General features: G+C 31.6%; 4 protein-coding genes across 4 annotated transcripts in view; 2 read left to right on the top strand and 2 right to left on the bottom strand.

Annotated features, from left to right (window-relative positions):
* LOC108574010 (pseudouridine-metabolizing bifunctional protein C1861.05) overlaps window positions 1-1,565 on the bottom strand; it is a 54,432-nt gene extending 52,867 nt beyond the window's left edge. The window contains exons 1-5 of the mRNA XM_017936511.1: window positions 1,332-1,565; window positions 901-1,263; window positions 494-833; window positions 275-402; window positions 145-204 (exon numbers count right to left, since the gene is read on the bottom strand). Of these exons, the coding sequence (XP_017792000.1) occupies window positions 145-204; window positions 275-402; window positions 494-833; window positions 901-1,263; window positions 1,332-1,565 (1,125 nt within the window). The remainder of the gene's footprint in view (window positions 1-144; window positions 205-274; window positions 403-493; window positions 834-900; window positions 1,264-1,331) is intronic.
* A 1,174-nt stretch (window positions 1,566-2,739) lies between these two features.
* On the top strand, window positions 2,740-3,910 carry LOC108573793 (very-long-chain (3R)-3-hydroxyacyl-CoA dehydratase 2). The gene is given in 5 exon segments (XM_017936271.1): window positions 2,740-2,913; window positions 3,154-3,271; window positions 3,337-3,538; window positions 3,541-3,726; window positions 3,821-3,910. Coding segments are annotated over 5 exon segments (657 nt in total). The 5' UTR covers window positions 2,740-2,842; the 3' UTR covers window positions 3,901-3,910.
* Window positions 3,911-4,868: 958 nt separating this feature from the next.
* Window positions 4,869-6,818, top strand: LOC108573740 (NAD-dependent protein deacetylase sirtuin-2). Its single transcript, XM_017936219.1, has 7 exons — window positions 4,869-5,015; window positions 5,086-5,211; window positions 5,461-5,685; window positions 5,766-6,122; window positions 6,221-6,416; window positions 6,486-6,669; window positions 6,750-6,818. Exons 2-7 carry the CDS (start codon window positions 5,091-5,093, stop codon window positions 6,816-6,818), a joined length of 1,152 nt encoding a protein of 383 aa, XP_017791708.1. The 5' UTR covers window positions 4,869-5,015; window positions 5,086-5,090.
* Window positions 6,819-7,271: 453 nt separating this feature from the next.
* LOC108573657 (probable 2-oxoglutarate dehydrogenase E1 component DHKTD1 homolog, mitochondrial) overlaps window positions 7,272-11,289 on the bottom strand; it is a 4,533-nt gene continuing 515 nt past the window's right edge. Inside the window, exons 2-13 of the mRNA XM_017936137.1 lie at window positions 10,472-10,761; window positions 10,132-10,351; window positions 9,707-10,056; window positions 9,395-9,616; window positions 9,161-9,318; window positions 8,823-9,090; window positions 8,535-8,742; window positions 8,060-8,472; window positions 7,860-7,980; window positions 7,593-7,781; window positions 7,444-7,529; window positions 7,272-7,379 (exon numbers count right to left, since the gene is read on the bottom strand). Coding sequence (XP_017791626.1) covers window positions 7,272-7,379; window positions 7,444-7,529; window positions 7,593-7,781; window positions 7,860-7,980; window positions 8,060-8,472; window positions 8,535-8,742; window positions 8,823-9,090; window positions 9,161-9,318; window positions 9,395-9,616; window positions 9,707-10,056; window positions 10,132-10,351; window positions 10,472-10,761 — 2,633 coding nt within the window. The remainder of the gene's footprint in view (window positions 7,380-7,443; window positions 7,530-7,592; window positions 7,782-7,859; window positions 7,981-8,059; window positions 8,473-8,534; window positions 8,743-8,822; window positions 9,091-9,160; window positions 9,319-9,394; window positions 9,617-9,706; window positions 10,057-10,131; window positions 10,352-10,471; window positions 10,762-11,289) is intronic.

The raw sequence follows: 11,289 nt of genomic DNA, 5'->3' as shown, positions 1-11,289 counted from the left end.
TTTATTCAATATTCTTAAATGTACATAAAACCTATGTGGTCGTAATTGTATGTAAATACTGTTAAACGTTCTATAACTCCTCTGAAATATGAATACAAGGAAAATTGGTTATTTAGTATAATTCTGACTGAAGACTTGACTTACTATTATCTCAGATTCCTTCACTTGCAATATGGTATCCATTATAGCTCCACCAATTACAATCTGCAGCACAAACAATGCATAATTTAAACAGAACAAATAATGTTATATAAAATATTTTTATTTTACATACTGGATTTTGTTTTGGTGTCAGAAGGCACTGGGATGCACTGGTGCTGATAGAACCTTGAAAATTTTTCTTAGCAAGATTCACTGCAATTTCTGCTGCCACACTTGCATTGTTTTCTATGAGCGCCATGTCTATTATTTAAAAAAAAAAGAGTGAACATGGAATAAAAATAAATTTTGCTTTTGTTCTTTTGCTTCTGCATCAAAGTATTTATTTACTTACTAGATTGAAGTGATTGACCATGTGTGATTTTATTTAATTCCTCTAGTAAAAATGGTGTTACATTTTTTCCTCTTATATTTTTACACTTTGCATTTTCCAAAGCTTTATGTATGGCTGATTCCATTTCTTCAGAATCTAATGCATATTTTTCAGGAATGGAAACAGCAAACAGTAATCCTGTTTGAAGACCTAATTTCCTCTGTGTTCTTAGAATGTTTGCTGCTTCTTTTGAGTTTGATACTCTATGTGGTGCTTTTAGTTTTTGAATTGTTTCAGTGCAGTAAAATGCAGGAAAATAATTTGTTTCACCAATTTTTATAACTGGAACTCCTTGAGTTTCCTAAAAAGATATGCAAATTATTATAAACCTTTTGCTATGACATTTTTCTTGTATTAAGGGTACTAACCAAATATTCTAATGTTTTTTCAATATTTAAGATAGATTTAGCACCAGAACACACCACAGCTACAGGAGTACGACCAAGCTCTATTAAATCAGTACTAATGTCAAAAGATGACTCTACCCCAAAGTGAACACCACCAATACCTCCAGTTGCCATTATAGGCAAACCTGATAAATTTGCTATACACATTGTTGCACTAACAGTTGTTCCTCCATTTAGCTTTTGAGCAACAGCTGTTGATATATCTCTGGATGAACATTTAATTGTTCTTCCTGAATCTCTTATAGCTAATGATTGCAATTGTTCCTCATTTAAACCAACATGTATCTGCCCATTTATAATCCCTATAGTTGCAGGTATAGCACCCTAAAAAGGTACAAATGTAGAGTGCAATCAACTATTTTTTTTTTTTTTACTAACTTCAAAAAGATTACTTTTTTTTTAATTGCATCTTCGACTTTAAGAGCTGTCTTTAAATTATCAGGATATGACATCCCATGAGTAATAACTGTAGATTCTAAAGCCACAATTGGTAACCCATTTCTTTTTGCCACTTCCACATCAGTATTATAAATAAAAGTCTTGCAATTACTAATGGCTCTACAATTATTTAATGAACTGACACTTTTTACTGCTTCAAGAAATCTTTGAATACTGATCCTGTGCATTTTCACCCTTTTAAATGTCTACAAGAAATTGAGAAACATTCAAGTTCAGCTTATCTTTCATTACTTGATAACAACTCTTGAAATGTTGATGTAATAGTACTAAACATTTTGAACATACATATGTATCAAAAAAAGTTGAAGGGAATTGCACCAATAATGTATGATTAACCTATGTAGATCTCATAATCGGGATAAAATTTGAAATATTAGATTATTTTATCACAACTTATTTAATTTGGTGAAAGTTTCGATAAAAAACTTTTTCGATTTATCAATTTTCTGTGGTGATAGTCTCATTTAAAAAATCGATTTTTAATATGTAAACCGCCAATTATTTGTTTTACAGTGATATTATAATTTATTATTTGTTTAAAAATTAAGTATTTCAAATAATTTAATTTAATGCAATTCCAAATAACTACATACAGTAAAACAAACTATACCCTAATCTAATTAAGAGATAAATTATAAAAATCGTGTTCAAGTACTTTACGAAAGTACAATTATAATCTAAAAGCCTAACTATAAAAAGTGCTGATCAAATATTAGATGATAATGAATTCATTTTCAGATCAAAATTTATACATAGAAGCCCAATGAACTTTGATCCAGAAATTCAGGAACGTAGTTAGTTCTATTGTCTCTTATATAAAGTTAATTTGAGTTCTGTAAATGTCGTATTATTTCTTAATGTATCTTAATGTTGATAAAAAAGTATATTTTAAATTTATCAATACGTGTATAAATTAAAAAAATTCACTTATTTGCATTTTATTTCTTGTGCATGAAAATATCTTCGTAATTATTGGAAACTACTTAGAAAATAATGAATATTTAAAATAGTTAATTATTGTACTAATTGTTACCTATGTATACTCTTAAAATATTGATCGTGATGAAGTAAAGTTAGTATTCAATTTTTGTAAAACATAAATAAACGCATATATAAATAGAAAATACGAATTGTAAAGTCCACACTTCACCTTGTAAGACTTAATTAATAATAATAATTTTGATTTGCGACACAAATTACTTAACTTCAACTCAATATTGTTAATGTATTAAAAAACAAAAGAATAGTGGATTATTAGTGCCCTAAGTAATAATTGCTACGTTCCTGTGGAAAGTATATATAACGAGTTGCATATGATTTCCTCATTGCCAGTGTCAATGTAGTGCGTGTAATGAGTTATGAATTTCACAGATCTGTAGAGGAAAAACAATTTATTTATTATTACTTTTGTCAGTAACTAAAGCTTGAATTAACAAATGAAAATATGACAACCAAAAAATCAAGTAATTTTGCAACGTCGTATTTGAAGGGTTATAATCTGGCACAAGTTTTTGGGTAAGTATTATTAAATTTCGTACTTTTAATAAATTATGTTCGAAATGAATAAACAAGGTGATTCGTAAAACTCATCAGAAAAAAAATTACAATTCGTATATTTTTTTATTATTGAAATTTTTATTTTACATACTAGCAACTTAATTGTAATTTATAGTAAATATTCGTGTCAGTAATGAAATGAAAAATAAATTACATAAACGATATTTTGGTAAATACTTGAATTATATGTGCTTATAGGTGGAGTTATATACTTTATAAATTTATAACAAATGATTTTTCATCTACATCAGAAGCACATTTATGGCAAAATATTAAGTGGCCAGTTATTATTTTTCAACATGCTGCAGCTCTAGAGGTAAGCTGTAGTTTTATTTGTAAAAGATTAATAACAAAGTACTACTAAATATATATATATTATAGATATTTCATACGGTGCTTGGTTTAGTTAAATCAAATCCTGTATTGACAACTTTTCAAGTATTAAGTCGTGTTATAATTGTAAGTGGTGCATTCCTGGCAACTCCAAATAACTATGCTGTGTCATCTTCTGGTATGCCATTGGCCATTTTAGCATGGTCAATAACAGAAATAATTAGATATTTATTTTACTTCCTGAATCTCAATTCAGGTATACATTATTTATTGTATTATATCCAATTGGTATAACTGGAGAATTGTTGTGCTTATATTCAGCTACAAAGTATGCAAGTTCACATCCAGATGCCTGGAGCTATAGGCTTCCTAACACATGGAATTTCATATTTAGCTATTACTCTATACTTGTAATTATCATGTTATCATACATTCCTCGTAAGTTTCCCAAACATTATATGTACTTAGTATTATTGTACCAACATTATATTTCAATTTTATACTAACTTTTCCCCCTTTCATTATTTTACAGTCTTTCCACAATTATATTGTCACATGGTTGCTCAAAGGCGTAAGGTTTTAGGAAGTGATGCATCTAAGAAAGCTCAATAATACAAATCAATTTATATTTATGTAGTCAGTGACATTTTTGTATCTTGTATGTATAATAGAAATAAATCTTCGAATTTATAAAAACTGTGATTATCCCTCTTTCAATATATTATCCTTAAAGTATATGTCATAATGGTAGTATTATATTAATTATAAGAGAAGATTCTTTAACAATAATAATACACATTAGTATTATATCTAGTAATTTTTTCTTTCAAAATGTTGCCAAACATTCAAGTTTTAAATTCACGAATTAGAAACGTGTATTATCCCCACCTTACACTTGTGCCCTATCACTAAATAGCACTTATCCATTAGATAATAAATATCATCTAAATCAATTTTAAAATAAATATTTTGTACAAATTTCTTTTATAATGCTAATTAAAACTAATTACTAAGCATAACAATTTCAGTTTTCAAAGATGCCGAACCTAACAAAGAAACAAAATATGAATCTATAAATATCGTCACTATGCATTTTATTGATCGTAATGTTAGTGGTTCGATAGTCCGTTTAATTGTATGTTGACGTGAATATGCAAATCAAACTTTTTCTATTGTGGCGTCTATATTACAGAAAAGATTTGTGTAATATTAATTAAGAAAGTTATACGAGTCGAGAAGCATGTCTGAACACAACGATGACACGGAAAAGGGTAATGTTTTCGAACTGTCATTTGTCCAACATGATAAAATTCAATTTTTCTTTTACATCACCCACTCAAACATCTTTTTCAGTCATAATTTTGTATATAATTAATATTTCCATTTCACTTTATAAATTTTTTCATAAGAGAAAAATTTTAAAAATATATTTGAAGCTTTCATAATTCAGAGTACCGATCTGTCAATAAATAAAACAGTACGAAATTTTTTATCATTACCTTTCAATTTCTTTAAATACTTGTACAATTTTATTACGTAAAAATTCATATAATAGAACGTAGATAAGTGTAGCATGATAGTGGCAGAGGTTAACTGTCATCCATGAAAGCTAGAAACTTTACTAATTAAATAAAATGGTTAAGAGAATTAAAATATCAAGACATCGTTCGACGCTGTTCATCGAAAAATCAGAGCATTTATATTTTCGTATTACTGGAACGTTTTAGGTAACTGTTGAGTCACATTTGATCTTATTGAATTACGTTATAATCGTAATATCACGATGTCTATTTGCAGCAAAAATGCTTCTGCACATCGTTATTCCTTTAATCAGCCGTCACTGGCCGTTATTTCTTCAACAACTCTGCCGAAAATCTATATTTATGAATTTTCATTTGAGTCAGTACAATATATTAATTTATTTTTTGAATGATTTCTTCAAAGAGATTCTTCTTTACACTAAGTTTAATATTATTTTATCATTTTAAACACTTAACAACGCATGTCACGTTTTTTAATCCAATAGGAATTAGAGAGTTGTGATATGTAAATCTGTAATAAAAATAAAAATTACAAATTTTTATTCTTTTCTAAAATTTATGTGTTAAAAAAATTATACATTTACTTTCAACATTTCTTAATGCTTTGTTAATATTATTTATTTGTTTGTAATAGAGGAGAAACCAAATGAAGAAGCACCAAATATTTCTTCAGAACAAGAGAAGGTAGAAGACTCTGAGATGGAAAGAATTCAAAAATATCTAGCACAAAAATTGAGGTTGTTTGATTCATCAGAAAAAGTTCTTCGTGAACCTAGCATAACTGGTATAATAGATTATATAAAAGAAAATGAAAATTGTAAAATTATTACTATGGCTGGAGCTGGTATCTCCACATGTGAGTTTTTACAAATATTAAGTTAGAATTAGAAAGAAACATTACAGAGACAATATCCAGAATTTTTAAATATTTTTTAGCTGCAGGAATTCCTGATTTTAGATCACCATCAAGTGGTCTGTATCACAATTTAGCAAAATATAATCTGCCTCATCCTCAAGCTATTTTTGAGTTAGATTTCTTTATGGAGAATCCAGAGCCATTTTTTATGCTTGCAAAGGAACTTTTACCTGAAGGTTTTAAACCAACACCAAGCCATTATTTCATTCGTCTTTTATGGGAGAAGGGGTTACTGTTGAGACATTACACTCAAAATATTGATACATTAGAAAGAATGGCTGGTTTACCTCCTGAAAAATTAGTGGAAGCTCATGGTACATTTCATACTGGTAGATGCCTTAAATGTAGAGCTCCATATACTCTTCCATGGATGAAAGGTATAAATTTTCCACTTAGTACATTTTTTTATTGTTAAAATAAATTTACGAAGAATGCATATTTTACATATACCTTAAAACTCAGTAATTATTTTTAGAGAAAATTATTGAAGGTGTAATACCAAAATGTGAAGAATGTAACGAGGGTGTAGTAAAACCAGATATAGTGCTTTTCGGGGAAATGTTACCCGAACGTTTTCATTACCTTACCGATCGAGATTTCGCGCAAGCAGATCTTTTAATAATTATGGGATCAAGTTTGGTTGTCCAACCTTTTGCATCTTTGGTAGACAGGTATACATTATTAATAAATTCCAACAATAATTAATTTTTTTGCAAAATTATAACTTTGATTTTTCAAAGGGTACGTTCGGATTGTCCGCGTTTACTCATCAATAAAGAAAAAGTGGGCATGCAAGACCGTTTATCACGATTCTTAGGACTGCGGCAAGGTTTAATTTTCGACGAACGAAGTGGTCGCGACGTCGCTTGGATAGGTGCCTGTGATGCTGGTTGCCAATTATTAGCCGATGAATTGGGTTGGGGCGTATGTATTATTGAATCGATCTGCACTGATTTTTTGGTCTATACTAAGTCATTAATTTATTGAAATCTGTTTCTTTTTAGGACGAACTGAAAGATCTTATAAAAAAAGAACACGAACGTTTAGACGCGGAAAATACTAAGAAGAATTGACTCCATTAATTATTGTAATATAAATGCAATTTTCTAGGATAATGGAGACTTCATTGTGCCGCAATTTTTTTAATATAAAAAGACTAAACAAATAATATTTTGCTTCGAAGTAATTATAAAGGTGTTGTTTAGAATATTAAAGGTTTAACGTATAAATATCGAAAAGCCCTGCTTTGATCTGTATCTGTATCATCAATTTCTATAGAGAACCGTATGAAATCAACGGTAAGAGTATAATTTTCGAACGTATACTTTTTCAGGAATTGATGTATTATAAATAATATATCAATAAAGTAGAAGTATTATAAATAATGATCGCTCAATTATGTGTAAATAATTTATTTCTCGATTTATAGTATACATATAATGATGTTATGCAAATAAATGTAATTTTGGCAGTTGAATCATGTGTACAAAAAAAAATAAAGGAAAATATATATTACAATATAAAAATCATTTCATATTAAAGGGCCTGACGATAACTTCCTGAGCTTCCTGTTGATGTAATTGTCCCTCACCGACGGCTGGCGCAGCCATGGGTTTACGGCCACTATACTTCAGCTGTAAGTTAGAATTTTATTTTCATAAATACGTACTTCGAATAGTATTGAAGTTATTAACTTACTGGTCTGCCGCACAAATTCTCAAAACGAGGCTTGACAAAGCTCCATACTCCCATATTTTGTGGTTCTTCTTGACTCCATATAATCGCTGGAGGAAATATTTATGTGAACATTCATAAAAAGGATTTAAAAATCTATCTTTTTTACTTACTCTTCGCCTGTTTATATTTCTCAATCTCCTGCAATAATTCATGAACTGGGAAAGGGCACAGACATTCAAGTCTGATAATTGCCACATGCTTTTGTTCTGTGCTGTCTCTAAAATTATCAAGCGCGTAATAGTGCTTTCCACTTACTAGGATTACTTTAGTCACCTCTGATTCCTTTGCTTTTTCATCCCCTGTTAGAATATTATTTATTTCCTTAGAAGAAATTAAATTTTTATAAACTGATAATTTTTTTCTCTTATTCAGCATACCTATAACACTCTTGAATTTCGTCTGTGGTCCCATATCTACCAACGATGAAGTCGCTGCGGTATGACGCAACAATATTTTTGGAGCCACTATTATTAAAGGTTTTCTGAAGTTCCTTACCATCTAAGGAGAACACATGTAGACATTTTATAATAACAAAAGTACAATCAAGTAGATGTTGGAACAAAGAAGTAAATCTCACTTGTCTTCTCAGTAAATGGAAGTACTGAGCTGGTGTTGTAGGGTTGGTCACGTGCATGTTAACATTATCACCATTGGGCTTGTCCTCATTGCTATCTGTAAGCTGTAAAAACCTTTCAAGCCTGCAAGAACTGTGTTCAGGACCAGCACCATCATAACCATGTGGTAGAAGCATTGTTAAACCACTGCTTAACATCCATTTTGCCTCTCCACTGGTTATGAAAGTGTCAATAATGATCTGTGCTCCATTGAAGAAATCTCCAAATTGTGCCTCCCACATGGTTAAAGTGGTAGGTACAGCAATACTCATGCCATATTCATAGCCTAGAACTGCTTCTTCAGACAAGATACTATTGGCTAACTCTAGCTTCCCTGTTTGACCCTCAACCATGGAATTCAATGAAATATGTATATCTGAAATCATAATTAATAAGAGGATTTATATTAATTTACATTTGCAGGCATTTTTTTGGTACCTTCTGTGGATTGATCAATCAGCATAGCATGTCTATGTGAAAACGTTCCTCTGCCTATGTCTTGACCACTTATTCTAACATTGTATCCCTGATACAGTAAGGTTCCAATTGCCAAAGCTTCAGCAGTGGCCCAATCCAACTGTTCATTATTTGCTACTTTGTTCAGTCGAGGTTGAATGTGACTCTTCATTAATTTAGGGTGAATTGTCTGTTGCATGGTAAAACGATACGCTTAATTAGCCAGGAAAACAGAGTAGAATTTAATTGTACGATGAAACGTGTTCTCACCGAGTTATCGTCAATGTGAACACTTTTTTCGGCAATGAACCTCAATAGGCTTAAATCAACTCCCGTGTCCCATTGCGTTATGCTAGCATCAGCTTGCTGTATTCCACTCCACAGACCTGCAAAATATGCTGGCAGGGGCATATAATTGTCGACTTGATTCAAGGCTTCATTCAGCTTCTTATTATGCTTCTCAACTATGTTTTTAGCTTTCTCCATTGAAAGGACATTACTTTTCACCAGTTTATCCAAGTATCTGTCTGGTACTGATCTAATTAGAAATGAAATAAAATTATTTCTACGATTTAGGAGTACTATAAAATGAATTGGGAAACACCCACGAGCGATTTTGAATGATTTTATAAATTATTGGATTTGTGAAGACAGGATCGTCCAGTTCATTGTGACCCCATCTTCTATAGCAATTTAAATCCACGAACACGTCTTTCCTAAATTTTCTTTGGTATTTGAAGGCTATCCTAGTAGCTCGAACGACCATCTGTAATGTTCAAAAATTTATTTTATTTATCTTATTGTGAGAGGAAGAATTTAAAAAAATATCTGTTTTCACTAACCTCAGGATCGTCACCGTTTACGTGAATCACAGGAGCAGAGATCATCTTTGCTAGATCCGTGCAATATCTCGACGATCTTCCCCTAGAAGCTGGAGTTGTGAAGCCTAATTGATTATTGATGACCAGATGAACAGTTCCACCTATTTCAAAGTGAGGAGCTGCAGACAATGCCAAACATTCCTGATCTACACCTTGAGCAGCATAAGCTGCATCTCCATGAACCTACAATTAACAAATTGAGACTTCAAAGTTTCACACCATTCAAACTTATCCATTTTTAAATCTTATTTGATGGAATTTCAAGAGATATACTTGAATATTCAACACTTTATCGCCCCATCGAGCGTTTGCATCCTCATTATAAGCACCATCTTTGATCACTTGCATCATTCCTCGAGTTTTCCCCATGGAAACAGGATTCACAGCCTCAAGATGTGAAGGATTTCTCAACATAGTTACATGAAGGCTTTTCTGATCAATATTGAGGTCTGTGGAAGACACAAAGTGACTGATAACATCACCAGTAGCAGTCACGTCATCAGGAAATTCAGAATACCCTCGTAATTTTCTGAATAATTTTTCTGGAGGGAAATTTAGCATTCCTGTGAGGAAATTCAGTCGACCTCGATGAGGCATACAAAGCACAATGTATTTTAAGTCATCTGAAATTTGATAGTACCGAGATATATATTTAGAATGATCTATATTTATCTTTTGTATGTTTTAGTTTTCTTTACCATTCGCACACAGCTTGAAAAATTCATGGAAAAAGGCCATCATGCTCTCAGCACCCTCGCCACTGTATCTCTTAAGGCTCACGAACTTAATGGCCAAGAATTGATCAAAAGTTTGACTTTTCAGCATCTCTGTCGCGATGCCGATTTGAGTTTCTTTTGTCAGAGGATCGGTCAAACATTTCTCCACAGTTTCTGCGAACCATTCCCTCTCCTCCTCGGTCTGTGTAGACATTAAGAGAAATCAGGTACTTATAGAGATTTTCTACAAAGAAATAACGAAAATTTGAGCAATTTTAAGGAATGGTTGCTCTGAAAGTTTTTGTTTTTAATTGATCATTACCTCTAGGTAACTGAATTCTAGTCCTATCGAGTTACTGTAGTTCTTTTTTAAAAATTCTATAGCTTCTTCCACGGTTCCTTCCCCTTTTCCCATGGCTAGAATACCTTTGAACGAAACCCTGTCTTTCATATTTAAACCAAATCTCTCTGGTTTTAATTCTGCCAGTGGCATTGGTTTTTTTGGCGAGATAGGATCTATATCGGCTTGTTTATGAGCGAATTCCCTGTACGCGGTAACCAGTCTGTAGAAATTGCTGTTTTTCGATCGTATTTCCAGGTACTCTGTTGGTACTGAGAATTCGAGAAATGGAAATATAGAAAAACTTCAAATAACATAAATAAAATTTTTCATCATACACAAAGTCGTCGTTAAATTATTCTTATCATCGAATTGCGCAATAATAAAAATTTCTCAAGTCGTGTTTGTTATCGTTACCGTAGATTAGCATGCTAAGCTTTTGGATGTGACGTTCGAACATTTTTATTTACCACGTGATAATAATATCAAGATTAGAATAAAAATATCTAACGTTTGATCAACATATTTACATGAATTTAATTGTGCGAATAAAAATTCGCATACATCAAATCGTTGTTAAATATTATTCATGCGTGGATTATTCCTGGAAAAGCAGGACGAATTCGAAGTTTAAATTTACTGCGCATGTGCGGTACGCCGGGCTGCCGGGTTAACACGCGATTCTCGGGCAGTCGCCTGGGACAAAGCGGGGAATCAAAGTGTCGTGCGTGTTTACAAAGTTTCGGTTGAATATTTCATGGTTGAAGTGCAGTGATTGGTGTGATTTCTGGCTGTTCTCG

This window comes from Habropoda laboriosa, unplaced genomic scaffold (assembly GCF_001263275.1).
Source record: "Habropoda laboriosa isolate 0110345459 unplaced genomic scaffold, ASM126327v1 scaffold20, whole genome shotgun sequence".
Classification (NCBI taxonomy): Eukaryota; Metazoa; Arthropoda; class Insecta; order Hymenoptera; family Apidae; genus Habropoda; species Habropoda laboriosa.
This window is presented reverse-complemented; position numbering and strand designations above follow the sequence as displayed.